We start from the raw sequence: 27,480 nt of genomic DNA on the forward strand, positions 1-27,480 counted from the left end.
GGTATTCTTTACACAGCGTTGAGCCCTTTTCTTTAGATGTAAAATATTTAATTGTATTAAAATATTCACCACCTCAAAACAGGATCTGAATGGAGCCCCTCAAAGTACTGTTGATGAAGAGAGGATATGAGCCTGAGTTAATCCAGACTGCCACATGGAAAAGCCATCTGGGAGGGTATTTTGAAATAAACAGATGGAAAAGGAAGAGATCCTTTTGTATGTAGTGTTAAATTTACATTATCCTCCATGAACTTCCACGTAGCCCCCATGTTTATATAATTCATCACTGTATCCTTAGACAATAAAGATTAGGAAGCCCAATGAGCTCACTTTTTTTTTTTTTTTTAACTCTGAACTCTTCCTTTGGAGGGCAAATCTAGAGGAGGTCTGTAAGACAGCCAGATGGATCAGTGAAGACCAACCCAATCCATCTGTGCCTTCTTCGATAGTCCTGATTCTCTTGGGAAAGAATTTATGATTTCTTGGTATATTACTGACCAATTTGCCATCAGTTTTGGCCACACTGATAATCTCCACCTATGATTTATTTGTTTCTGTCTCTCTACTTGGGAATATGCCACTCACTTCATTGATAACATCTTCCTTTCTTTCCCTAATTTAGGTCTCCATTTTCCCCTCTGCAACTAAACAACAAAAACAAAATCAAAAGGCTTCCTCCAGGGGTGCCCGGGTGGCTCATCAGTTAAGTGGCCCACTCTTGATTTCAGCTCAAGTCATGATCTCAGGGTCCTGGGATGGAGTCTGTGTTGGGCTCCCTGCTCAGCAGGGAGTCGGTTTGGGATTATCTCTCCCTTTCCCTCTGCCCCTCCCCCTGCTCACTCACGCGCACTCTCTTTCTCCCTCAAATAAATAAATAAATCTTAAAAAAAAAAAAAGTCTTCCAGGAATTATCCCCTTAAGTAACGCCTGGCATTCCACTCATCCATCTGTATCCCCTATGTGCCTCATACACATTGGCATTCTGTGGTCATTTGTTCAACAAATGTTTAAATGTCTTCTCATGTGTGTTCACCGAGTATATTCTTCACCCCTGGCTGGCTACACGTTAGAATCATTTGGGAAGTTCATAAAAAAGAATGATGCTTGAGTCTTCAGACCAAATAATCAGAATCACTGAAGGGTGGGGTCAGTGGTGTGTAGGTAAACTTGCTTGCCAGGAAAAAAAGGTCCTGATTTGTAGTAGTTGTCAATTTCCATGGGGTAAATACTCACACCATAGTGGATTTTAAGCTACCTACCTGACATCACCAAACATACAATTTGGAAGAGATGCTCACAACTGGCTCGTAAGGGCTGGCTCCGCACACACTACCGGGCAGGGTTCAGGCATATATATACATGTGATATTGAGATATATATAATAGCCACATAAATACACACACACACAAACACACACACATACAATCTCTAGGTCATTCTAATATGCAGCCAACGTTAAGAACTTTTTAACTAGATTACACATTTCTCAGATGCAGTAACTGTTTTTGTTTGCCTCATCTTCCTTACAACACCAAGAATAGAGACTGAATCAATGTCATTAACAGACCACATAACGTTATTAATCTATTGTTCATAGCCAGTGATGCAACAGTGAACACTGCAGTATCCTTTGACCCCAATGCACTGACTTTTAAATTTACTTTCTCTTGAAGTTCTTACTGATGGAAGATGAGAGGCTAAATATATTTGGAATCTCCTACTTAAAATGTTTTTGTTTATATTTTGTTTATTTAAATATTGTTTACAAACACTCAAACACTGGGTATTTATTTTTAGTACTCCTTACCTCTCTTGGCTTTTAAGGGGGCAGCCCTGAGAACTTTTTTTTCATGTTAACTCTGCTTTTATTTTACTTAAAACACACATTTTCCCTATATGCTTACATGTGTTTAGAAGTTTCAATTTTCTTTCAAGCAGCATTTGTATAGAATAGTAGACACATGATTGCTCGGATGATCTTTCTCAGGCAAGGCACCATTGTCCCAAGAGAACGGGGTGCAAAGTACAGTTTTAGAGACCTCAAAGGAAAAGATCCCATGGATATTTTAAAGTATATGAAAGAACTCTACAAAGAACAGAACTTGGTAACCCATGACACTGGGTAACGACTTACTTCAGCAGGTTCTGTATGATATATTCAGATCTGGGCATCTTTTTTTAAAGATTTATTTATTTATTTTAGTTGGGGAGGGGCAGAGGGAGAGGGAGAGAGAATCTCAAGCAGACTCCGAGCTGAGTGTGGAGCCCAACACGGGACTCAATCCCACAACCCCCAGGCCATGACCCCAAGACCATGACCCTGAGATCATGACCCAAGTGGAAACCAAGAGTCAGAGGCTCAACTGACTGCACCACCCAGGTACCCCTTCCTGGGCATCTCTTTAAACCCAGAGGTGGAGAATAGTAGGACATTCTTAAATTTTAATAATAGCTCACATACTTGACAATCATGGTTAATTTATTCTTCAGGTTTTTTTTCCCCTTCAAGATATACTTCCTCAATAAATATGATTCTTATGTTTCTATGTATAGATTATATTCAGGACAAGGAACACCAGGCATAAAGAATAAGAGAAGTAAAACTGGTTCCTAATTTTGATGCTGCTAAAACTTCAGAAAATCTGATTCAGCCAATGAGGAAGGACCTGAGGATTCATCAATCTGCAAAGTTGGGAGAACTTAGTTTCCCAGTTCCCCAGCCTTCTTTGGGGGTGTTTTGGGATTATCAAAGGTTATGGAATAAAGCAATAAACAGATTATGTTCCTGTCATAAATCACAATATATTTTTCAGCTAATAAGTTCTGTATCAAGTCAATGGAATATGGATAGATAGAAGGAAAGGACAAAATTTGATGTTTAAAGAGTTGGCAAAACACGTGATAAGATTATTAAATATTTGTTTTATATGAGGCACAGAAATAAAGATTTTACTTTTTAAAGTATTTATATTTGCTTTGTACACTTCAGGCCTTGACTGTCTAGGGGTTGTTTTTTTTTAAGATTTTATTTTTAAGTAATCTCTATACCAAACGTGAGGCTCAAACTGAAAACCTGGAGATCAAGAATTGCATGCACTATGGACGGAGCTAGCCAGGCACCCCTTAGGGTTTTTAATGACACAATCTCAGACTATGTATTCCTGGCTTTGTCTGAAGGACACAACAAATTTGCAAGAATACTGTGATGCTGACATAATCAAAAATAGAAAAATTCTAATTAAAGATTTAATTTGGGGTTGGGACGCCTGCGTGGCTCAGTCGCTAAGCGTCTGCCTTCGGCTCAGGTCATGATCCTAGGGTCCTGGGATCGAGCCCCACGTTGGGCTCCCTGCTGAGCGAGGAGCCTGCTTCTCCCTCTCCCACTCCCCCTGCTTGTGTTCCCTCTCTCGCTGTCTCTCTGTCAAATAAATAAATAAAATCTTAAAAAAAAAAAAGATTTAATTTGGGGTCATATCTTTTTCACTCTACTTTTTATATTAATTGGGAGGAAAAAATCATAATGACCATCTCTTACCTGAGCAGGCTTCTTCTGAACGACTTGTTGTGGCTAAGGAAGAAACAAACAAAAAGAACTGTTATATTTTAAAAGGAAACATACATAATGAAAATAATTAAGTATACATGTTTTAAATATAGACACTTGCCTGCAAAGTAAAGACAAAAAAATTGGTTCTAAAATTAGATTCACTTGAGGAGTCAAAGGGGCTAATTTGTTAATATTTTGTTTAAAAACACTCAGCTTTCTTGAGATACAGTTTACATACCATAAAATTCACCCATAAGGTGTATAATTCAAAGTTTCTTTCGTATATTCAGAGAGTTCTAAAATCACCATTCATGAGGTAGTTTTAGAACATTTTCACCTCCTTTCAAAGAAACCCCATACCCATTATCGACTGCTCCCCACTCCCTCCTGCCTTACCAGTCACCCTCCCATTCCCTAACCAACCACTCAAATTTCTGTCTCTATAAATTTGCCTATTCTGGACACTTCATGTAAATGGAATCATCCAGTATATGGTCTTTTGTGTCTGGCTTCTTTTACTTAGCACCATGTTTTCCGGGGTCATCTGTGTCGTAGGCACCCATCAGTACTTCCTGCCTCTTTACAACTGAGTAACATTCCACTATATGGATATACCACGTTTTGTTTATCCACCCATCAGATGTCCACCATTTGGCTATCATGAATAATGCCATGAACATTCATATATAAGTTTTACTGGAGACATGTTTTCATTTCGCTTGGGAATAGATAGCTTGGAGTGGAATTTCTGGGTCATACAGGTAACCCTATGTTAAACTTTTTGAGGAGCCACCAGACAGTTTTTCAAAACAGCTGCACCATTTTACATTTCCACCTGCAGCATATGAGGGTCCCAATTTCTCCATATACTTGTCAACACTTGTTACTGCCTGTCTTTTTAATTATAAACATCTACTGGGTGTGAGTTCAATGTCACTGTGGTTTCGATTTGATTTTCCCTAATGACAAATGATGTTGAACATCTTTTCATGTGTTTATTGGCAATTTGTATATCTTCTTAGAGAAATGTCTATTCAAATCTCTCGCTCATATTAAAGTTTGTTTTTTCATTATTGCGTTGTAGGAGTTCTTTATATGTTCTGGATGTGAGTGTCATTGGAATATGATTTGCAAATGTCTTCTCCCATTCTGTGGTTTGTTCACTTTCTTGATGGTTTCATTTGCAGCCTATTTTGCTTTATTTACATCTGTAGCTCTTAAATTATGTATGTAAAGCAGAATTCTCTTTTTTGAGTGAAACATCTGAGGGAAGTTTTTTCTACCCAGCCTAAATTAATTTTCCAACAATTGGAATATTCGGAAGATATTTAAGTTATTCTTGGTTAATGTAAGAGTAGTATCTGAAGCCCAAGCTTTTTGGTGGATTATTTCCAGTACTCACTCTCAAGTCCAAATAGAAGCCTTACTTCTTCTACCTACACATCACTAGGATTTGCAAACACAACGGAGCCATTCTGATGTGGATCGTGACATGCTTTTGTGGCACAAACGAGAAAAATAAAATCGCTCCCGTTCTCCCAAATAAGAGAAGTTGGGGCAACGTCACCATATCACGGGGCATAGAGCTCCTATTCATTTTCATCCCTCTCGGAATTTCTATGATGGTGTGATGGTCCTACCGCTGAGGTAGTAAACATGTTAGATAAAAATCATCAGAGCTTTTTTTTTCAGATGAACAAGATAAAAACAACTTTTTAAGATGACAAAATACTTCTGTTCACTGAAAAGAAAAGGGCTCTTCCCTTTGCCTGTAAGTCACAGGGGAGATGACATCATAAAAGCCCAGACTGTGAGATGATCTTTTCTCCAGGTGGTACTGAACCAAGGATGATGAGGACTTCTTGCCTCTTAGGACTCCAAAGTGTGTGCTGACAGAGGATTCATTTCACAGGAGTCATTTGTAAGGACAGACCACTTTCTTCTCTTTCTTCCTGCCGATGACACCTGTACACATGTTTATTCCCAAACCGTTTCAAATCCCCACACATTCTTGCAGGCTGACTGGTTTCTACGGCCCAGAAGTTCCCCTCCTCTTTTGGCTGAGGATCCCGCATTCATGGGACTCCTGCACACCGCGGGGCTCAATGAAAATCCTCTGTAAGGGCTGCCAACTCACCCGATTTTCCATGAATGAGGTCCTGACACTTCAATGAGGGGAAAGACAATGTCTGAACCTCAGCCAGCCCTGGCTCCCGGCCTAGTCGGTGTCGCAGAACTCCTACCAGCTGCCCCTCCACACAGCACTTCATACTTCTCAGACCACCAAACAAACAGACCCTTGAATGCTCTCACTGCTGGTTGGGGTGATGGCTGCCAGGATGTTTTCCCAGCCTCTGGCACCCAGTGGCTCCAGACGGTGCCGAGAAAGTTTTCTGTGGTTGTTATTTTGTTTTGTTTTTATTTTTATGAATGGCTTTGGTAGAAAATGCAGACGGAAGCATAATACTACAGCCATTCATAAAAAGGAAAAGGCAACAAACGATAATCTGGAAATCTTCTGGGACACCAAACAAACCGCAAGTTTTCTTATCTTCCTCGGGGCGTCTCCTAGCTTAGGACTAAGTGTTGATACCTAAAAACCAGTTGCCTCTTAGGATTCTTGTCATCAAAAACATGGTTGGCCCCTACATCTCTAGAAGAAGAACTGAATAATACCAACTATGCATATGAATCGGTAGTGTGGTTGGCAGTGTACTTCCCTGCACCTTAATAGATGAGTCATATTTTACACATGCATTTCCCATATCGAAGCTAAAATCCTTTTTATTTTTAACAGCTGCTGCCCCTTTGTGACCAGGGGGGCCCAAGCCTTATTATTTCCTTTTTTTTTTTTTTACAGGGAATCTAAGGCGTAGGGAATCGAAATCACCTCCCCTAAGATCGTTTTCTAAAGCTAAAACAACTTGAGTCTTCTTCTTTTAATTCCCTGTATAATATTCTGAAGAAACCCATTTTCTTCCTTCACCTCCTCTCTCTAAAGTCAAATTCAAATCCAGATCCAATTCAGGAGAGTGGCCTGACTTCCACTTCCAGATTCCCCTTCTTTGGGATCTCAGGATTCCGCACGGCCGCCATGGGCAGAGGAAGCCCCTGGCTTCCTGAGCAGGGCCCAGCTCTACTTTACAAGGCTGCAGGTGACAGGTGAATGCCAGAGAACACGAGTTAGGCCCCACAGGGCCAGCTGATCCGCTGGCTCCCACTTGGAGATTCTTCCTTCATTACCAACTGTGGAGGGTCTGAAGAAGTCCCTTTTAAAAGGCATGAATTTCATGAGGACGACTGTATTGAACAAGTAACAAAGTCCTTTAACTTGCTTATTTAGGTGTTCCTGATGACTCTGTTTCTAATTAGTCTGCGCACATGGTGAGTTCATACACTTTAGGCACCTTGTTGGCTTGGCATGCAAACCCCTAGTGCACTGAAATTTTTTTTTTTTTTTTTTTAGTGCACTGAAATTTTGAGTACCTTGTGTTAAGAGAGAGTTAAACCTTTCAAGAAGATTCTCATGCAAATCTCTCACTCATTGCATTTAAACATCTCAAACACAGTAGGTAAAAGAGAGCTTTCCAGCCAGAATGAAATAACATCATCATCAACAACAAAGGACTCTGAAGATCAAGTGCTTTGGGTTAATACAATGTTAAAATAAGACCGTGAGAACTAAAAAGAACCCATAGCTAGAACATATCACGGGAAGATTCAGAAAAGCCCTTTCTAACCACACGGACTTCAAAGTGTGGTTCTCTGTGGGCCCATCCTTATACTGGACAAGTAGGCCAAATTCAAAGTACAAACTTTATGCAAATAAATATTGTTAAAGTTCGTACAGAGCGTAGGATACAGCATGCTAAGAAAGTGCAAGGGATACAAAAAAGGAAAGCACATACTTTTAGATTTCTGAGATCTTACAGTGGACCAATATTTCTCCAAAAGAAAAGAAAATAGTTACCGAATTTTTAATGTTCACAGAGTATTTTGGTTTTTAAGATTTTGTAGAATGGCACTTGTGTAGGAAATGGCCCGCTGCACCATCTATTTCAGAATAATTAAGGGGTTCCCCAGCCCTCTTGAGAATCCAACCTATGGTTCCATGGAGTCTAGGTATTTAAAGCTGATACTTACACAGCTAAGCCACCCTTCTGGTAGGCACTGAAAGAAAATCCTTCATAACAAAGGGCCTAGACATTAGTAGCTCATTTTTAATACTAATCAAGACAGTAAATGAAATGAGACTGGAATTGGGCTTACCAACTTCATTTGGAAAAAAATGAGGTACAATGTGCAGTAAGGTAAGGAAGATAATTATGTAAAGAGTCTTAAGTTGACCTTTGAAAGAAAATAGCCCTTCATTCGGATCTCTGTACAGGTGGGTCTTTTGGTTTAATGTAAGCAGCAGATTTTTAATCTAATTATATCTTTTGTTTTTGCTAGCCACTGGGAGGTGGTTTTGTCCACTTTGTTTTAAAATCATAAGACCGTTGTTCAATCAAGAGGTACCTCTGCTCTTTAGCACAATCTTTTCTTCATGTAGATTGTTTTTCACTCTCGCAGCAGTATGGAGTAAGACAGATTCCCCTAGGTATTTACTAAAAAAAGAATTTTAAAACCCTCATTTCCTCTGCAAGATATGAAAGTCCCCCTCAGTATCACTCTCTTGAAATGGGAGTTAACATTGAAGGGGACTTTAACATCTCCCAAAATAACATCTCACAGATAAGCTCAGCTATTTAAAATTTTAAATTAAATATGGGATCATATTAAAAACATTTCTAAACAGATATTTGTTTTTAGACTTCCAGAGAGTCCTTTATGCCTAAGTCAGCTCGTTGAAAAAGTGGGTCTTATGATTGCAATTGTAACCACATGAGTGCAACCACCTTCATATTTTGCCTGAACTGACTGATGAATGTATCCCTACCATTTGGAGAAAATTTCATTAAATAAATTGACCTATTACTCAATTACTTCAACTGCTTTCTGGACTAAATTAATTGGTTATTTGTAGTAAAAAGTATCAACCAAATTCAATAAGTAGACACAGCCCAGATTCTACACAAGTAATTGTCCAGTTTCTACATAAACATTTCAAACATGGCCATGAACCATGAAGGCCCACAGCAGCTTCATGTCATGTGGTGTATATACTTACGGGAGTTTTTTTTGACTTGTGTTTTGAACAGTACCCCTTTTCACCCTTTGTCTCAAATAGCTTAAAGGCAAAAAACAAAAAAAAACCAAAAAAACCCCACCTTTCTTTCTGTATATAACCATTGGCCAAGATTCATTTTCAATTATGTACTGAGAAATATGCCTTTCACCGTTTGAAATTTCACAGTGCTATTTTGAATGCATTTTCTTTGAATATGACATGAACCGAACTCGAGGGAGATTACCATCATCGAGAATGAAAATTCTTTCCTGCCTTTCATGAAATGATGTAATCAACACACTTGTCCATGATCCTCTGGATTTACAGCTCTAAAACTTCAGTATTCTGGAAGTCAAGATTTATACTGGGGTTCCTTTAACAAAATGAACATGCTTTACAGGTTTTGAACCATTTTTTAAAAAGTGTAAGAACATCTCCCTCTTCTTTTACAAATCAGATCTTCAGTGGAATGCCACAACAGAAAGCAGACAAAATGGTACGCCTGACAGGAAGGCCAGTGCCTCGTTCACCTGACTTCTACTCCAAGCCATTCCCTGCCCTCCAAAGATGCCCTGGGGCCCCTCAGTGGAACACTGGAGCTCCAGGGAAGGTCACATAAAGGTCTCTGATCTTTAGATGCAAATCCTCCATCAGACCTGTGTCACCAGGATAGGTGGAGGCAGAACATTCCCTTCCACTCAGCAGGACTTACACTGTTAGGTTAAACCATATGAACTTGCACACGTGTTTGTCAAACCCAGTAAGACAGCAACAAGTTCATATAGGTTAGCCTAATAGAATCAGGGTAAGGTGACCATTCTCCTTATAATTTTTGTGATTTGTCATTAAGCTTTGGTAGCCTATACAGATTTTTATACTTTCTGTGCATCTAGATCCTGCACTCAATTTCCCATGCCACCCCACCCTGGCTCCTAACCCTGACACATATTTTGCAAAAGTCCTCCAGACTCTGGGGTGAAAGAAGGGATTTGCTCATACCAGGTGTGATGTTCCAGTTTTCTCGTTTATTCTGCCAGTACACCATGGCTGGCTTTGTGATCATCTAGCTAACTTCTCATACACACACAAGTCCTTCTGAATTCTACCTCTTCACCGAAACGGAATGGCTAGGATAATTTGTATGTAACAATTCCTGGCGGCTATCCAGGAGAGCTCTAAAAGGAAAAGTGTAACTTCTAGTTTAATTTAAAATGGTCAATTCTCAGTTACTGACACTAGTGTAAGGCAGTGGAGTTCAGGGTACTCTCTAATGCCAAATGATCCAAAATTATTTTATTTACCTAAGAATTTTTTTTTTTTGGTAATTAGATAAGAATATGGTGTGTCTAAAGTTTGAAGAATTTATTTCAGATCAAACGTTGGTGCGACAGTGTGAGGAGAAGACTCAGCTACAGCTGTACAAATCCCATCTTTGTTGCATATACCACTTTTCTTGGGCTGGAAGTCTTGTTTTCATGGCTTCCTCAGTTGAGAATGATCCTGCCCCCTAGTGGTGGGAGGTCTTGGTAAAGAGAAACCATCTACCACAACTAGCCGCTGGCAATCTTCCTCCAGCTTAGAAAAAGCTTGAGTTAAGTCATAACTCCTATTTCTTGTGCCTTCTGTGTGCAGTTAGAGGTGACTGTGCAGTGTGTGTACACATGTAGCCTGGAGGGTTACAATTTGACAGTAACATCTGGCTCTTACAGCACAAGGGAGATTTCGTAGTTCTCTGTACAAAGTCTCCTAAGAAGTGATATATCTATAGGGAGTTTTGGCAAAATCTCTGGAATTTCTGCTTGGTATTGGCGGGGGGGGGGGGGTATTCTTTATTTTTTACTTTACTTGGCTTTACTCTTAGACCTTAATGCAAAAGAAAAAAGTAAGCATTATTTCAAAAGTATTTATTGAATTATTATAGCAAAGTGTCCTCACTGCGGCTGGGCTCATTTCATCTGTTCAAGGATGAGAATAGTCACAATCTGCTCTAGGTAGTGTTTATTAACAGCAGCCTGTGTGTGTATGGCAACATGCCACAACAGTTCTCACGAAAACTCATTTGGGGGCCAATCCTTTGGAGTCTTAGCCTTCCCTCTGGGGCCTTTCAGACACCATCAGAATGGAGGGCAAAGATCAACAGGGGACCCTTTAAAAATTTCAGTGTCTTGATTAGTTTCGAAAGCCAATCTTCCATAATCTGATGAAGTTATTCATTAGTTCATCAAATTCTAATTGATATTTGATAAACTATAAATCAGAGGGGGACTGGGTGTACAAAATAAATAAGAAATGTTTCCTGGCCTCAAGAAGTCTAGAGTCTATGGAGGAGGGGGACAAACAAGGAAATATATTAAAATACAGTGTGCAATTTTAGACTATTTTTTTTCTACGTGCAATGTAATCTCTTATGTTCAATGTAATTTTAAGTGTAGAAGGCATAGTCATGATTATTTTCCCTCTAATAGGGAAAGACAGCATGATTTTTTTCCCTCTAATAGGGAAAATAAGAAAGTAGAGATAGAAGAAAAAGAGATGTAAGAAGAAATTTGAAGACTTGGTATAAGAGGAAAAGTATCATTTCTTTCCTATAACACACACAAAAAATATAGATAGAAAAGAAATTTCCTATAATTAGCTTAAAAAACAAAACAAAACAAAAGATGCAGTGTGGGGGTAATGTTGTCAAAACTATGGTTAGTTTTAAGATGATACTATGGTGTGCTCTTGAGTTACAGCATTTAAGAGACATTTTTATTTTATAGAAGATGGCCATGCTTTGGGGATATAAGGCATTCTGAAGTGAACAGTCACACACAGGCGGGGTAAAGGAAGACATGGTCTCATGAATTGACTTTTCATCTCAATTTTTATGATTCTCCAAAATTTAGGGACAAAATTCACCTGTAGGCAAACATTTCACCTGAGTGAAAATGGTGGAATTAATGTTCCTTCATAGAAAAATAATTAATCTGTCTCAGTCCTATTTCCTTATTCTACAAATTTTTAAACAGAAACACTATGTATTTTTTAAAGGCTCAAATTATTTAGTTATTCTCTTTACATATTTCTTTTTCTCTGCATATAACCATTCACATAGCTAGTTCACTCTGCATACACACACATGGTTAACAGCACCGAAGTAAAATGAATAAATGTTTGAAACACCATGCTGCTGGATTTCAGCAAATCAAACACATATGCACTGATGTTGTGGGCTAAGTTCATACTTTAGCTAATGTCAGCTTTAGCCAGATAGAAAGACTAATTAATATTCAACACTAGATGAAAATAGACATCTATGTGATCATGGAAATTAAATTATATATTATTGAAAATGAGCAATAATTTATACTCCAAGTTTGTTGGTGACATACCTGAAAGTCCATTTAAGACATAATGTCTTCTTAACATTTGACTGATTCTTCAGGTAGTTGTTATATGAAATTGGATTTGAACTTAAACTAATTATTCCCAATTTTTCACATAACATTTATATCTTTTCTTGTGTGTTTGGCCAATTGCTCATGATAGAAATAATGTGATTTTTAAAAAAGATTTTATTTATTTATTTCAGAGAGAGAGAGGGTGAGAGCGCACAAGCAGAGGGGAGTGGCAGGAAAGGGAGAAGCAGCCTCTCCACTGAGCAGAGACCCCCTCCCCGCCAATGCAGGGCTCAATCCCAGGACCCTGGGATCATGACCTGAGCTGAAGGCAGACGCTTAACCGACTGAGCCACCCAGGCTCCCCAGAAATAATGTGATTTTTAAAGTAGTTCTAATTACTTTTATTTTGATGAAAGAGATTTAGAATCAGTACTTAGAAAATTTCTTTGGGACATCAACATCATGGTGGCATGAGTCACTCCTTTATTCTCTCCTCTCTGATTTACAACTACTCAGACATCCATAACAGGAAAAAAAAAAAAGGTGCCCCTGCACAGCACATCAGGACACTGAGAGATCCACTGGACTACAGAGGAGGTGGCAGAGTCAAGGAAATGACAGTGGAGCCCACAGGCAGCAGAGACAGCGGCGGCAGAGAGAGTGGGGTGGCTGGCCAGCAGTGAGCCAGCACAACCTTTTTGACAAAGGAGATGGGAGGGTGAAGGCAGTGAGTGAGGGGCTGCCTGGTCATGCCCTGCAGCCCGAGGGAACCCTTGCTCTCTCTGAGAAGAGATGGCAGTGACTGGGGCTGGGTCGGGGGGAAGGAAAGGAAAGGGGATTAGGTAGACAAAGAGCACTGAAGGAAAGCTCTCCTGCTGTCTGCCCCAGGAGTCAAGAGGACTGCTCATGGACCACTAGGATCCTTCCCACTTGAGAATATCCTTACCAGGCAGCAGGCATACCCAAAGCCCAGTGCTAAATACACCGCATGTCTCTTTTTCTGCGGCCACCCTTTGCTTTTTTTTTTTTTTTCTTTCCTTTTATGTGTCTGCTGCCAACCTTAGTGGGGAGTCAGTTCTGGGTAAGAGAGACCAAAAACATGTGCTATAACGCCACCTTCTGGAAAACAAAAGGAAGGCTCTAAACTACCAGCCTCTTGAACTGTTAAGAATCAAAGTAAACAAAACTCTGCCTAAACAAGACAGATGTTCCCTACTTCAAATACAGAGGCAGAGGCACTTCTCATCAAACACCATGGAAAACCATGGTAATACAGTATCACAATGACAATTTCCCAGCAACTGAGCCCAAAGACATGGAATATTGCAGCCTAACTGATAAAGAATTTAAAAGAGCTGTTATAAAGAAATTCAACAAGCTGTAAGAAAGTTCAGAAAGTTAACACAACGATCTCAGGAATAAAGTGAGGAGGAGTACTTTACCAAAAAGATTCAGATCCTAAAAGAGTGCCAAAAATAAATTCTAGAGTTGAAGACCTCAATAAGTGAAATGAAGAATGCATTAGAATGCACTGGATATAAAGCAGATCATATGAAAGAGAGAATTAGTGAGCTTGAGGATAGAAATGCAGAAACTATTTAAGTGGAAGAGGAGAGAGAATGAGATTTTTAAAAGTAAAGAAACCCTTCGAGAACTATCCGACTCCACCGGAAGAGCCAACATAAGAATAATGGGTATCCCAGAAGGAGAAAAGAGGAAAGAAGCAGAGAACATGTTTAAAGAAATAATAGCTGAGAAGATCCCTAACCTGGGGAAGGAACTGGATATACAAGCCCATGAAGCTAATAAAACGCCTTGCTATCTCAATGCAAAACAAAACAAAACAAAACAAAACAAAAACCCACCTCCAAGAATATTATATTAAAAGTGTCAAAAGTCAACAATAAAGAAATCGTTTTAAAGGCAGCCAGGAGAAAAAAGATAGTAACTTACAAAGGTACTCCCATTAGGCTACTGCAGATTTCTCAGCAGAAACTTTTTGGGCCAGAAGAGCATGGAATGACCTTTTCAAAATATTAAAAGATAAAAACTGCCAGCCAAGAATACTTTATCTGGTAAAGTTATCCACCTGATATGAAGGAGAAATAAAAGCTTTTCCAGACAGAAAAGCTGAAGGAGTTCAACATTCCTAGACCTGCCTTATAAGAAATGTTGAAAGGAGCTGTTTAACCTGAAAAGGCAAAAGTATACAAAACTCTGATAAGGTGATCAATAGGCAGAATTAGAACAGTAACTCTTTTTTAGAATGGTATGTTAAACTCTTAACTGTAACATAAAGGTTAAAGGAAAAGAGGATTAAAAAACCTGACTACTACTACTTGGTAACAAAATCACAGCTAAAAAGAGATAATGTGTAGCATCAAAAATATAAAAGGAGAAGAGTAAAAGAATGGAAACTTTATAGGCAAAAGAAGATAAATTGCTATTAGCAGAAAACGGACTATTTTATCTATGAGATGTTTTATGCAAACCTCTTGGTAATAACAAGGCAAAAATCTAGAGTAGTGACATGAAACATAAAAAATGGGGGGACTGAGCCAATCAACATGGAAAGCCACAAACTTACAAAGGTAGACAAAAACAGAAGGAAAAAGAAATAATGGAGAGACAAAATAACCAGAAGGCAAAAGGTAAAATGGCAGTAGTAAATCCTTACATATCAATAATTACCCTAAGTGTAAGTGGATTGAACTCACCAATCAAAAGGCACAGAGTGGCTGGATGGACAAAAAAACAAGATCCAACTATATGTTGCCTAAAGGAGACTCATTTTAGCTCCAAAGAAAAACACAGGCTCAAAATTAAAGGAATGGAGGATGATAGTCCAAGCAAATGGAAATAAAAAGAAGGTGAGCATAGCCATAGTTATATCTGGCAAAACAGACTTCAAGGCAAGAAGAGTAACAAGAGACCAAGAAGGTCAATATATAACGATAAAGGGGTTAATGTCAAGAAGATATAGCAATCTAAGTTTTTATGCTCCCAATACCTGAGCACTGAAAGACACTGAGCAGTTAATAACAGATCTTAAGGGAGAAATAGACAATTCAGTACAATAATTGTAGGGGACTTCGGTACCCCATTATCAGCAATGGATAGATTGTCCAGAGAGAAAATCAACCAGGAAATTGGGATTGTTGGGATTGAACCACACTTTAGAACAAATGAACTTAATAGACATATACAAAACATACTATCCAACAGCAGCAAAATACACATTCTTCTCAAGTGCACATTGGAACACTATCCAGGATAGAAATGTGATAGGCCACAAAACAAATCTTAGCAAATTTAAGAAGATTGAAATCATACCAACTATATTCTCTGACCACAATAGTATGAAACTAGAAATCAGTAAGAGGAAAGTGAGATGATCTACAAATATGTGGAAACTAAACAAACTTCTGAACAACTTTTGGGTCAAAAAAGAACTCAAAAAGGAATTAAAAGTTATCTTGAAACAAATAAAAATGAAAACACAACATATTGAATATTATAGGATGCAGCAAAGGTGGTTTTCAGAGGAAAGTTTATAGCAATAAATGCATATATTAAGAAATTAGAAGGCTCTCAAATAAACAACCTACTTTACACCTTAAAGAACTGGAAAAAGAACAAAGTAAGCACAGAATTAGCAAAGGAAGGAAATAATAAGGATCAAAGTGGAAGAAAGTGAAATAGAAATAAGAACAAACTAGAAAAAAAATCAATAAAACTAAGCTGGTTCTTTGAAAAAATAAACAAAATGGACAAACCTTTAGCTAGACTAAGAGCAAAAGAGAGAAAACTCAAATAAATAAAATTAGAAATGAAATAGGAGACATTATAACTGATATACCACAGATATACATGAGACTACTATGAAAAATTATATGCCAAGAAATTACATAACCTAGAAGAAATGGATATATTTCTAGAAAGGAAGAAGTAAAACTTGTTATTTGCTGATAATAGGATCCTAAATATAGGAAATCCCAAAGAATCAGTCAAAAACCTGTTAAAATTAGTCAACAATTTCAGTAAAGTGGCAGGACAGAAAATCAACATACAGAAATCAGTTGTATTCCTTTACATTAATAATGAAGCAGCTGAAAAAGAGATAAAGAAAATAAAGAAAACCATCCCATTCACAATAAAATAAAAAAAATAAAATACTAAGGAATAAATTTAACCAAGGAAATGAAAGATCTGTATAATAAAAAGTACAAAACTTTGCTGAAAGAAATTGAAAGACAAACAAATGGAAACTCATTACATGTTCATGGATCAGAAGAATTAGTATCATTAAACTGGCCACACTATAGAGTCCATGCAATCCCCGTCAAAATACGAAAGACATTCCTTGTAAAAATAGAAGAAACAAACCTAAAATTTGTGAGGAACCACAAAAGAATCCCAATAGCCAGAGTATTCCTGAGAAAAAAAGAACAAAGCTAGAGGTATCATGCTTCTGAATTCTGAACTAACTACAAAGCCATAGCAATAAATACAGTATGGTACTAGCACAAAAAAATAGACCCATTAACCAATGGAACAGAATGAAGAGTCCATAATTAAACCCCAGTATCTAGGGTCAATTAATATTCAAAAATACCCAATGGGGAAAAGATAGTCTCTTCAACAAGTCGTGCTGGGAAAACAGGAGAAACAGGGAGAACAATGAAACTGGATCCCTATCTCACACCAGTCACAAAAATGAACTCAAATGGATCAAAGACTTAAACATAAGACCTGATGCCATAAAACTCCCGGAAGAAAATATAGGGAAGAAGCTCATCAATACTGGCATTGGCAATAATTTTGGGGGTATGATGTCAAAGCACAAGCAATAAAAGGAGCAAATCAATAAATGGGACCATATCAGACCCAAAAACTGCACAGCAAAAGAAACAATTAACAAAGTGAAAAGACAACCTACAGAATAGGAGAAACTTTTTTGCAAGCTATATATTAGGTAAGGGGTTAATATCTAAAATATATAAAGAACTCAGCCGACTCAAAAACAACAACAACAAACAATCTGATTAAAAATGGGCAGAAGAACTAAATAGACATTTCTCCAAAAAGGACATCAACATGGCCAACAGACACATGAAAAGACACTCAACGTCACTAACCATCAAGGAAATGCAAATTGAAACCATAGTTAAGATATCACCTCACACCTGTTAGAGGCTGTCATCAGGCAGACAAGAGAAAAGAGGTGCTGGCAAGGATGTGGTGAAAAGGCAACCCTTATACACTGTTGGTGGGAATGTAAATTGGTCCAGTCACTATGGAAAACAATACGAAGGTTTCTCAAAAAATTAAAAAGAGATCTACCATATGATCCAGTAAGTCCACTCCTGGGTATATGCCCAAAGAAAATAAAAGCAGGAATTTGATAAGATATATGCACTCTCGTGTTTATTACAGTGTTATTCACAATAGTCAAAATATGGAAACGATCCAAATGCCCATCAACAAATGAATATATACATGGGTACATATACACAATGGAGTATTATTCAGTCACGAGAAAGAAAACTCTCCTTCCATTTATGACAACATGGATGGACCTTGAGCATATTATGCTAAGTGAGATAAGTCAGACAGAGAAAAATAAGTACTGTATCATATCACTTATATATCAACCTAAAAAAGTGAAGCCTTTAAAAACAAACCAGAGTAAAATGGCGGCTACCAGGAGATGGGGTGGTAGAGGGCTAAGAGAAATGGTGTTTAAGGGTACAACCTTGTAATGAGTAGTAAATAAGCCATCGAGATCAATGTACAGTATAATGAATAGAGATACTAATACTGCACTACACTTTTGTAATAAGTATATAATGGGATAAATGTTGCTATGTCAGCAATGACCTTACAACATATAAATGTATCAAAGTAACACACTGTATAACTTAAACTTACACAATGTTACACATCAAACTTTTTCAATTTGAAAAAAATTTCTTTGATTCTAAGAACATTTGGTTCTTAGACTAAAACATTTAAAAATAGTTTTACAAAATGATTTGAGTATTGAGTATTTCCCAGCAGCTATAATAGTTACACATGGAAATTGAATTTAAAAAGCTGAATCATGATTTTAGGCATTTCCTTTCCTTAAGGAAAGAGTCAGTAAATTTATTTGTAATCTCTTAGGTTCTCAAGGACTACAAAGGGATAGTTTATGGGTTGTGAGCTCTATGATACTTAACTGAGTCATATCTCTCCTAGAACCCTAATTTAGCAGTATTTTCTTGGCACCAGCTTAGGGCTGACTTTAGCAGTTGAGTTGTTTTCCTTGGAGGAAGTTTAATATTCAATCCGAGAAATGTTAACTATTCCCGAACATTAGCTTATACGCTTTAATTTTTTAAACAGTTGTAGAAGGGAGTTCTCTTTCTTCCACATTCTCACACTTCCAGAGTGCATGCAGCACCCTGGTCTTTCCAGAAAATACCTTCTTCCTGGACTCATACTCAAAGTTTTCTCTGGATTAATGTCCTTTTCTTCAGAATCCATAAATTAAAATGTCTCATTCCTTCTTCAGAAAACCAACGCTTCATTCATCTTGTCTCCAAAATCACTATTTCAAACTCAAGTGGAGCCAGCTTCAGGCAAACCCTGAACTACCTAACTCAGGTCAACTGTTCTAATATGGATAATTCTGGAATCGATATACCGCCAGTTTAAAAACTATGTGTCTTTGTTTATACTACTCCAGAAATGTCTCTCTGAACTGCACTTCCTGATCACATTCATTGAATTAAACATTTTAAATTTTTAAAAATATTTTATTTATTTATTTGAGAGAGATAGTGTGTGGGGGGGAAAGGGCAGAGGGAGAGGGACAAGCAGATTCCACACTGAGTGTGGAGCCAACGTGGGGCTCGATCTCATGACCCTGAGATCATGACCTGAGCTGAAATTAAGAGTTGGACTCTTAACCAACGGAGCCACTTAGGCGCCCCCCAAATATTTTTAAATTACAATTTAGGGGGCGCCTGGGTGGCTCCGTTGGTTAAGCGACTGCCTTCGGCTTAGGTCACGATCCTGGAGTCCCGGGATCAAGTCCCGCATCGGGCTCCCTGCTCGGTGGGGAGTCTGCTTCTCCCTCTCCCGCTCCCCCTTCTTGTGCGCTCTCTCTCTCTCTCACTCTCTCTCTCAAATAAATAAATAAAATCTTAAAAAAAATTTTTTTTTAAATTACAATTTAGGATTAGATCATATGACTTCATTTTATATCAGTCATATGATAATCAGCAATATATACTTTACAAAGTGATTTAGTGTGTACTGTCTGGTTGACCTCACAATGGCCATCTGAAGCAAGTAACACTGTTCAGATTTACACAGAAGAAGTAAGATCCTGAAGCAGCGAATGACTTGCAAAAGATGACAAGGCCAGTATATAATGAAGCGACCATGTCAACCCACGTTGTACAGCTCCACATCTTTTGTTCTTTCCACTATACCACACTGCTCCAGCAATTAGCTTATTCTGTGCTTGTTTTCTTATGAAAAATCCGTGCCATCTTCTTGCATCCACAAAAATAGCACTTTTTTAAAAATAAAAAAAAAATCTAGCTTTCTAGGAGGATGATTTCACTAAGAAAAAAAAATTACCAACTAATAAGAAAAACTGCATTTTGATGAAATAATTTTAAAGATCTTAGTTCAGAAGAATGTTTCTAATACTAAAGGACACATCAGTATTAGAACACTGTTTTCATAATAACGGTTTTACTCCAAAAAAAGTTTTCTCATCAAAAAGTTCAAGATGTCTCAGAAATATAAATAGCATCTTGTTTCTCACTAGATTTCTATAAAAGTAGGAATCCCATCCTGCTATTCTTATCTTTATATGTATACTTTCCTTTTCTTTTATTCCCTTCAAAAAGTCTGTGGGAAAAAAAAATTAGTCAAGATGGTGAAGGCTAAAATTTCTGAAATAACTGCTAATGAATTTTTTGGTTGGTTCCCTTCCCTCTTGTTTATCACCTGTTCTAATACGTGATCATGCTTAAAATATTAGCTATAAATTCCATGGTGCCTAAGACACAGGCTATACATGGCCACAGTTCCTGTATCTGTGGTGTTTATAATCTTATGTATTACATACTATTGTCTGTGACCAACATGTGAGGAAGAATAAAGATGCCTGCTTCCCACACAGATGTCCTTCCCACATAGGCCCCTCATCTACATCACCAGATATTTCCCCTCTTCTCTCCCTGTGGCTTTCTCCTCAAGAAATCTGTACGTCTCCTGCCTTTAATTCCTTGTTCTGTATGGTCTCTCCATTCAATGGCTGGTGCTTTTGTGCATGTGTTCATTTCTTTGGAATGTGACCACCCATGACACGTATTTTTTACCCATGATCTATATAAATACACATTGCCATACAGAGGGAGTCACTTAAAACACTCCATTTAAAGCCAGCATATATGTGTATAATATTTATATATATTTACATTAAGGCACAATTACTAGTCCGAGCTATGGACGCTGACCACTTCGTGCTCCAACCTCAGAGAAGCTGTGCAGACCACACCAACAATGGAAAATTCCCAGAGATTCTTCACAAACAGGGAAATTGCCCACCCACCTGGCTCAGCTGCTAACACACTTCCTGTCTTCTGCATGGAGTAAATATTCCAAAAAGGTTTTTGACTGAGTTCTAAACCCTAAATTGCCTGGAGGAAGTCCTCTTCCGGAAGTGGTAGAGATACCTTTCATTGATCTCATAAAAGGTGCTGGTTAGAAATGATGATTCCTGACTACACTCCTAGATTCAGGAGGAACTCGGGACACTGCTTTGAAAATAAGCAACCGGTCCTCCTGGTGGTGCTCTGAGAAGCACCGCCATGGGAATGACAATTCTTCCTTCCAGTAAGGCTGTCACTGACACGAGACAGCTACCTTTATGCAGATCTAAAGGTGGGAGGAAAATGGGTATATTTTGAAGACATGAGAAGACATATTAAATACGACTTTATCTCCCTCTATTTCTTGTAGATCAGTGTATGTGGGGAAGAGTAATGGAAATTAAACTAATTTATAAACATGTAGATAATAAATCCTGACTAATCTCTCAAGTATCCCACCAAGGAAATGTCCTCCTGTACGCTTTTGGGTACAATAGGGAACCCAAATGCAAACGGACCTGATAAGAACATTATTTATCTAACATGACAAAAAGCTTGGATAAAAATGCACCTCCAGAACCGGTTAATTCAGCAGTTGGTTAAATCTCTGGGGCTTCAGATTCTTTCTATCCTTCTGCTCTGCCATCTTAGATTTATTCTCGGTCTATCTCCCTCAGAGTCCCCAAATGGGCACGGCCATTCCTGGTGATGTTTCCAGGAATGTCCATGCCCAGTGGGAGAGATGGTCTCTTCCTATGGCCCCAAGCAGCCTGCCCTGCAAGGGGAATGGGGCCACATGATTGGCTCCGACCAACCAGATTTACCTCTGGGCTAGGAAAAAGGGTCACTTTCTGTGAACAGAGGAAGATGGGGAATGGCTACAGTAGAGCAACTAACTAGTCTTTGTGCATTTTACTATATTCCCTGTCTTTGAGGGCTGTGGTAAGAGGTGCCCTCTTGACTCTGAACTCAGCTGCACAAGGGTCTTTGCATTTGTTCGTCCTGTGTCAGGGCATAAAAGTTTGGTCTTTGTCAAGCGTTTCTCTGTAGAATGCACACATTTCAGTTTTCCAGTTATTATGGAGAGGGTGTCTGTGATTTTTGCTTTCCTGGTCTGTTTGGAATTTTCCTCTGGTAAATCCAGATTTGCGTTCATTTCGTTGTGGACCGAAGGGTGTAGCTGTTCCTGACAGCTAGTTGATGAGCGTACCACGCGGCCTGAAAACCAGCTGTAACTCCTTGGTCATGTCCAAAAGGAATGCCAGAGATGGGCGGTAAATGACTCACATGAGCTCCTGCCCACATTCTGCATGTCGACTAAATGTCTACTGACTTTTAACGGGAGTCGATTGGAGTTCTGCTTGGTTAAATTGAAGAAGAGCAGAACCTGCAGGTGTGCGGGGGGCCATTGGCTGGCTGGTAATCGTTACTCTCTTTGTTTTACTCTCCTCTTCCAACTCCCTGTCACTTCCCGGGGACATTACTCTGTGAATGAGTTGTCTATTGAAAAGAGATGGTCGTCTCTCTGTGGATGCCATGGGCTTCAAGTCCGGGCTCTAGATAATATGTGTCTTGGTATGTCTGGGCTTACTGCCAGATATGGGTAGGTATCTCAGATCTTAGGAGGGACTCTTGGTGGTGGTAAGTTTTTTTTTGTTTGTTTGTTTGCCTCTCTTTTCTTTCTTTCTTTCTTTCTTTCTTTCTTTCTTTCTTTCTTTCTTTCTTTTCTTTTGTTGTCTTTTCTTTCTCCTTCTATTTTTTTAATAAAGGAAGTACGTCTATAGGGTGCTATCTTGATTGTAGTTGTTGTTTCCAGGATATGGAAGCTGCTCTGGAGTACTACAGAAACAGCTTTTGGCCTTGGGGAAATTCTCCCCCAAGGATCTCAGTTTCGTTTGTAAGGGTTTGGAGGTGACATCTTGGTACCTGCAGAGATCTATTCCCTTCACACACAGGGAAAGGAAGTTTAAGACGTTGGTAAAGAACACAGCTCTGGAGCCAGAAAGCCCACTGAAATCAGTTCTGGGATCAACTAGGCACAGGTTATGTGACTCGGTAGCAACGTAAACCTCAATTTACTAACTTTGTATAATGTGGATAGCTCATTGGTGTGTTGGGCTGATTAAAAATGATTAATGTCTCTTAAGTACATGGCACAGCTGCTGTCCATAAGAACTTAACAAATACTGTGTAATCCCACTAGGGGAAGTGGTGGTGGTGGTAGAGCAGTAATAGTAGTGATCGTCAGAGCAATAGTAATCTTAGGAGTAACAGCAGCAATGTTCCTCATTGTTTCTGATTTCCATTGTTCAACATCAAAGAATTAGGTATTGCTCTGGTGAATGATTCCTGGCCGCTCTGCATCATAAATTTCAAATCCACACTCTCATTTGCCCACGTGTCACATAAGCCGTGCCATTTCTGTGGCCTTCGAGATTCTGGTTCCGGTTGCTCAGGAATACCTCAGGGCAACCAGAACAGGATTTTTTATGTGCTTTGTTCACCTAACCTGCACAGGACAATGGCAATTTCCTTTGTACCATGTGATGCAGAGTTCATAGGCGTACATTTTACAAAGATGTTATCTAGCCTGATTTCCTTCATTCAGCTCTAGCCTGGCTATTTAAAGCCCTTGATTTGTGGATAGGGATGTCCTCCCCCACATTCTTGTAAGGCCAAAAAGGGGAAAAAAAAGAATAGAACAAAAGATTCACAGAGAGAGCAAAGAACACACGCATTCGCAATATTAACAAGGAACCGTTACTTAATGGTAGAAGTCAAACAACTTAATAATGGTGGCTTGCAAACTGCATCTGACCCACAGATCCCATTTGTTGAATGGATCCAGCCATGTGAACATTAAAGCTCTATATGTGACAGGCATGCTGGAGAATTCCCTGTAGCTTTTTTTCGTAATATTACGGTAATATGCTGCTGCACCAAGAATGCAGCGCCCAGAGCACAAACCCTGCAAGACTTCACAACTTCAAGTACTTCCCTCGTTCTCCGATCTTCAAAACACCCTGGGCTGCTGGGAAAGACAGTCTGGCTTTAAAACGTGCTATTGTCAGGGATTTCCTTTGAAAGGAGCCTATATTTTATTACATATAATTAATGATTACCAATTAGATTGCAAGATTAAAAAAAAAACCACACACACACAAAAACGAAACTTTATTTTCTTCAAAAATTACCTCTCTCCAAAACGAACTCTCAGCAAGTTACAAAACTAGAATTTCGATGAAAGCAAACTTAATTCTCCTTCTTCAAAGTTATGTGTGGCGGGCGCCCGGGTGGCTCAGTCGGTTAAGCGACTGCCTTCGGCTCAGGTCATGATCCTGGAGTCCCAGGATCGAGTCCCGCATCGGGCTCCCTGCTCGGCGGGGAGCCTGCTTCTCCCTCTGACCCTCCTCCCTCTCATGCTCTCTGTATCTCATTCTCTCTGTCTCAAATAAATAAATAAAATCTTAAAAAAAAAAAAAAAGATAAGTGTCCTTGGGGCGCCTGGGTGGCTCAGTCGGTTAAGCGACTGCCTTTGGCTCAGGTCATGATCCTGGAGTCCCGGGATCGAGTCCCGCGTCGGGCTCTCTGCTCAGCGGGGGGTCTGCTTCTCCCTCTGACCCTCTTCCCTCTGACCCTCTTCCCTCTCGTGCTATCTCTCATTCTCTCTCTCAAATAAATAAATAAAATCTTAAAAAACAAAACAAAACAAAGTTATGTGTGGCTTGCAAACTAGCTCTAGAATGCTTAGGCTGTTAAAAGAGCCAAGAGATGTACTTTTAAAAAGGATAACAGCAGTAAATACTCACATCGTGTCTGCAAGTGTGTTACACAGACAGGAAAAAACAAACAAACAAACAAAACGCCCCAATTCAAACAGATGCCTTTAGGCTATAAGGAGCATGTATAACACACTGCAATTATGCAGATATTTCTGTCTAAAACATTTCATGTATTCAAGAAATTTTCGAGTAGCTACTCTGTGCTACAATGACTAACAGACTGTTCTCCAACAATTGTTAAGCAGCCTCTAAAAGATGACATTTCACTCTAAGTTTACTTACTTAGCAACACTTCTGATGTTTCTAATAATTGATAATGCTCTCTGTATAAACATAATCTTAAAATTAAGCTTAATTTCCAACCTGTTGTTTGATATCAAATAGAATGCAGAGCTAATGTGAAAGAGCTTGAATATTCCAACAATCTAATTTTCCTGATGTTTATCCCCAAAGACTCAACAAATATAGTATCAGGATGCTAAGCCACCCACACTCTGTAAGTTCCCTTCTACTGGGAGGATTAGAGCCAGTACTTTTGGCTGTGGCGACAGGGGTAGAAGAACCAAGGAAAGCAGAGAGAGTGTGGCTACCACTCAGTTCAGAAGCCTTCTTTCTGTCACTGCTGGAACCTGTGACTGGTGCTTCTGCTTTTTCCGCTCTGACCACCGCATGAAAATCCACTCCTCCCTTCTCTTGCTCTCAAGATCCCTCCAGGTTCTGCGGGATAATACCTGCTTGGCTGCCAAAAAAGTGGCTAAGTCAGAGTCTCCTAATGTCCTTATGTTATGGATGCTACCGCTCATTCAGGGTCTTCTGGGAGAAGATGAGGAAACTGAGAGACAACAGTTTGAAGGATGCTGGGCTCTGAGTTGAGTGCTTACCTTCCCAGTTCCTCAGCCTACTTGTAGACTACAATCAACTTGTGAACCTTCTTCATTCATATCAACAAAGGTAAGCATCAGAACAAAAGCTCCTCAGTTCTGCTCATCACTAAGAATGGCATGTGTGGGTACTCCAAAGACTTGGGGTTTTTATACAGAAAATGGAGGCACGATGAACCTGATTTGGCATAGAAGCTGAGTCACTCGTGAAGGCAAATTCTGCATCCTTCAGAATAGCTTCGACATATTAGGTAGTAAAATCACAGGTGCGTAGATGAACAAGGGGCCTAGGGTTTACAAGGAACCATTCTACATCATGAATCCCAGTATTATTTTCATGAAAAGCAAAAAGACTGAAGCATAAAAAGATGCTAATATTATTCAAGAATATAGCCGTTGCTTACAACTGGAAAAAGTGAGCACAGGAAAATGCCACTGGATCCATGCAATACTGATTTATCTACCTATATTTTACCAATGTTAGAAAGTACCCCTGGTGAAAATCTGTATAAATTTTCGATTACTCAAGCTGTATGGAGTATCTCACAGTGTGCTCATTAAATGTGACTTAGCACCCTTCTTTAGGTGGTTCTTTTTTTTTTAAGACTTTTTTTTAATTTGTCAGAGAGAGAGAGAGAGCACAAGCAGGAGGAGCGGTAGGCAGAGGGAGAGGGAGAAGCAGGCTCCTCGCTGAGCAAGGAGCCCAACATGGGGCTTGATTCCAGGGCCCTGGGATCATGACCTGAGCTGAAGGCAGACGCTTAACTGACTGAGCCACCCAGGTGCCCCTGAAGATTTTTATTTATTTATTTAAGAGAGAGAGTGCATGCACAAGCAGGGCGAGGGGCAGAGGGAGAGGGAAAGAGAGAATCCTCAAGCAGACTCCTCACTGAGCACAGAGCCTGTTGCAGGGCTTGATCGCAGGACCCTGAGATCGTGACCCAAGACAAAACCAAGAGTCGGATGCTCAACCGACTGAGTCACCCAGGCGCCCCTAGGTGGCTTTTTTTTTTTTAAGATTTTATTTATTTGACAGAGAGAGACACAGCGAGAGAGGGAACACAAGCAGTGGGAGTGGGAGAGGGAGAAGCAGGCTTCCCGCCGAGCAGGGAGCCCGATGCGGGGCTCGATCCCAGGACCCTGGGATCATGACCTGAGCCGAAGGCAGACACTTAACGACTGAGCCAACCAGGCGCCCCCCCTTGGTGGCTTTTTTAAAGCAGATATAAGAATTCCGTTATCTGTGAGGGCTACTGTCATGTGACTACACAAACAAATGTGAACATTTTCTCAGGAATTCAGACAGCAGACAGAGACTTACATATCTTCCAAAAGAGAGCGAACGCTATGGCAAAGCGAGGCAAAAAAGGAGATAAGGTATGGTTGACACAGGTGTTTACAAAGATTTCTGCAGCTGCTCCTGAGAGCTCCTTTCAGCACAGGCGCTAGTCCCAGAACAGTTTTCTGCTGCTGATAAAGTGGGTCCATGCTGGTGCTGCTTTCCACACTCTATGCTGATGTTAGTGATTCATGTCTCCATGGGGTTAAGCAAATTAAGGACAGGCTGATTCTCCTTAGAGATGGTGAGTAAAAATTTAGTGATTAGAAAATATCTTCACTTGTGCTTATTGCTTACAGAAAGCAAGCTAATGTTAAAAAAAATAAAGATGAGGATGCCTGGGTAGCTCAGTCAGTTAAGCGTCTGCCTTCAGCTCAGGTCATGATCCCAGGCCACTTGAGGAAGCAGGGTGTAATTTTGTGACTATTTCTGGTGATCTTTTTATCCCTTAGCATTAAGTACCTTTGATTCACTGTACAGATTAGTCAATATATGAAATGGGTTTTTTTTTTTAAGATTTTATTTATTCATTTGAGAGAGAGAGAGACAGACAGAGCCCAAGCGGGGAGAGGCAGAGGGAGAGGGAGAAGCAGGCTCCCCACCGAGCAGGGAGCCCGATGCGGGACTCGATCCCAGGACCCTGGGATCATGACCTGAGCCGAAGGCAGATGCCTAACGACGGAGCCACCCAGGCATCCCTCTATGAAATGGTAATACAAACTTG

General features: G+C 39.5%; 1 protein-coding gene across 4 annotated transcripts in view; it reads right to left on the minus strand.

The window, feature by feature from the left end:
* HMGA2 (high mobility group AT-hook 2) overlaps window positions 1-27,480 on the minus strand; it is a 141,474-nt gene that overhangs the window by 12,169 nt on the left and 101,825 nt on the right. For all 4 annotated transcript variants that reach the window (XM_064590943.1, XM_064590945.1, XM_064590944.1 and 1 more), the window contains one exon: window positions 3,536-3,568. In XM_064590943.1, coding sequence (XP_064447013.1) covers window positions 3,536-3,568 — 33 coding nt within the window. The remainder of the gene's footprint in view (window positions 1-3,535; window positions 3,569-27,480) is intronic.

This window comes from Mirounga angustirostris, unplaced genomic scaffold (genome assembly GCF_029215605.1).
Source record: "Mirounga angustirostris isolate CCGP_5_RB_7025 unplaced genomic scaffold, mMirAng1.0.hap1 SCAF_5, whole genome shotgun sequence".
NCBI lineage: Eukaryota > Metazoa > Chordata > Mammalia > Carnivora > Phocidae > Mirounga > Mirounga angustirostris.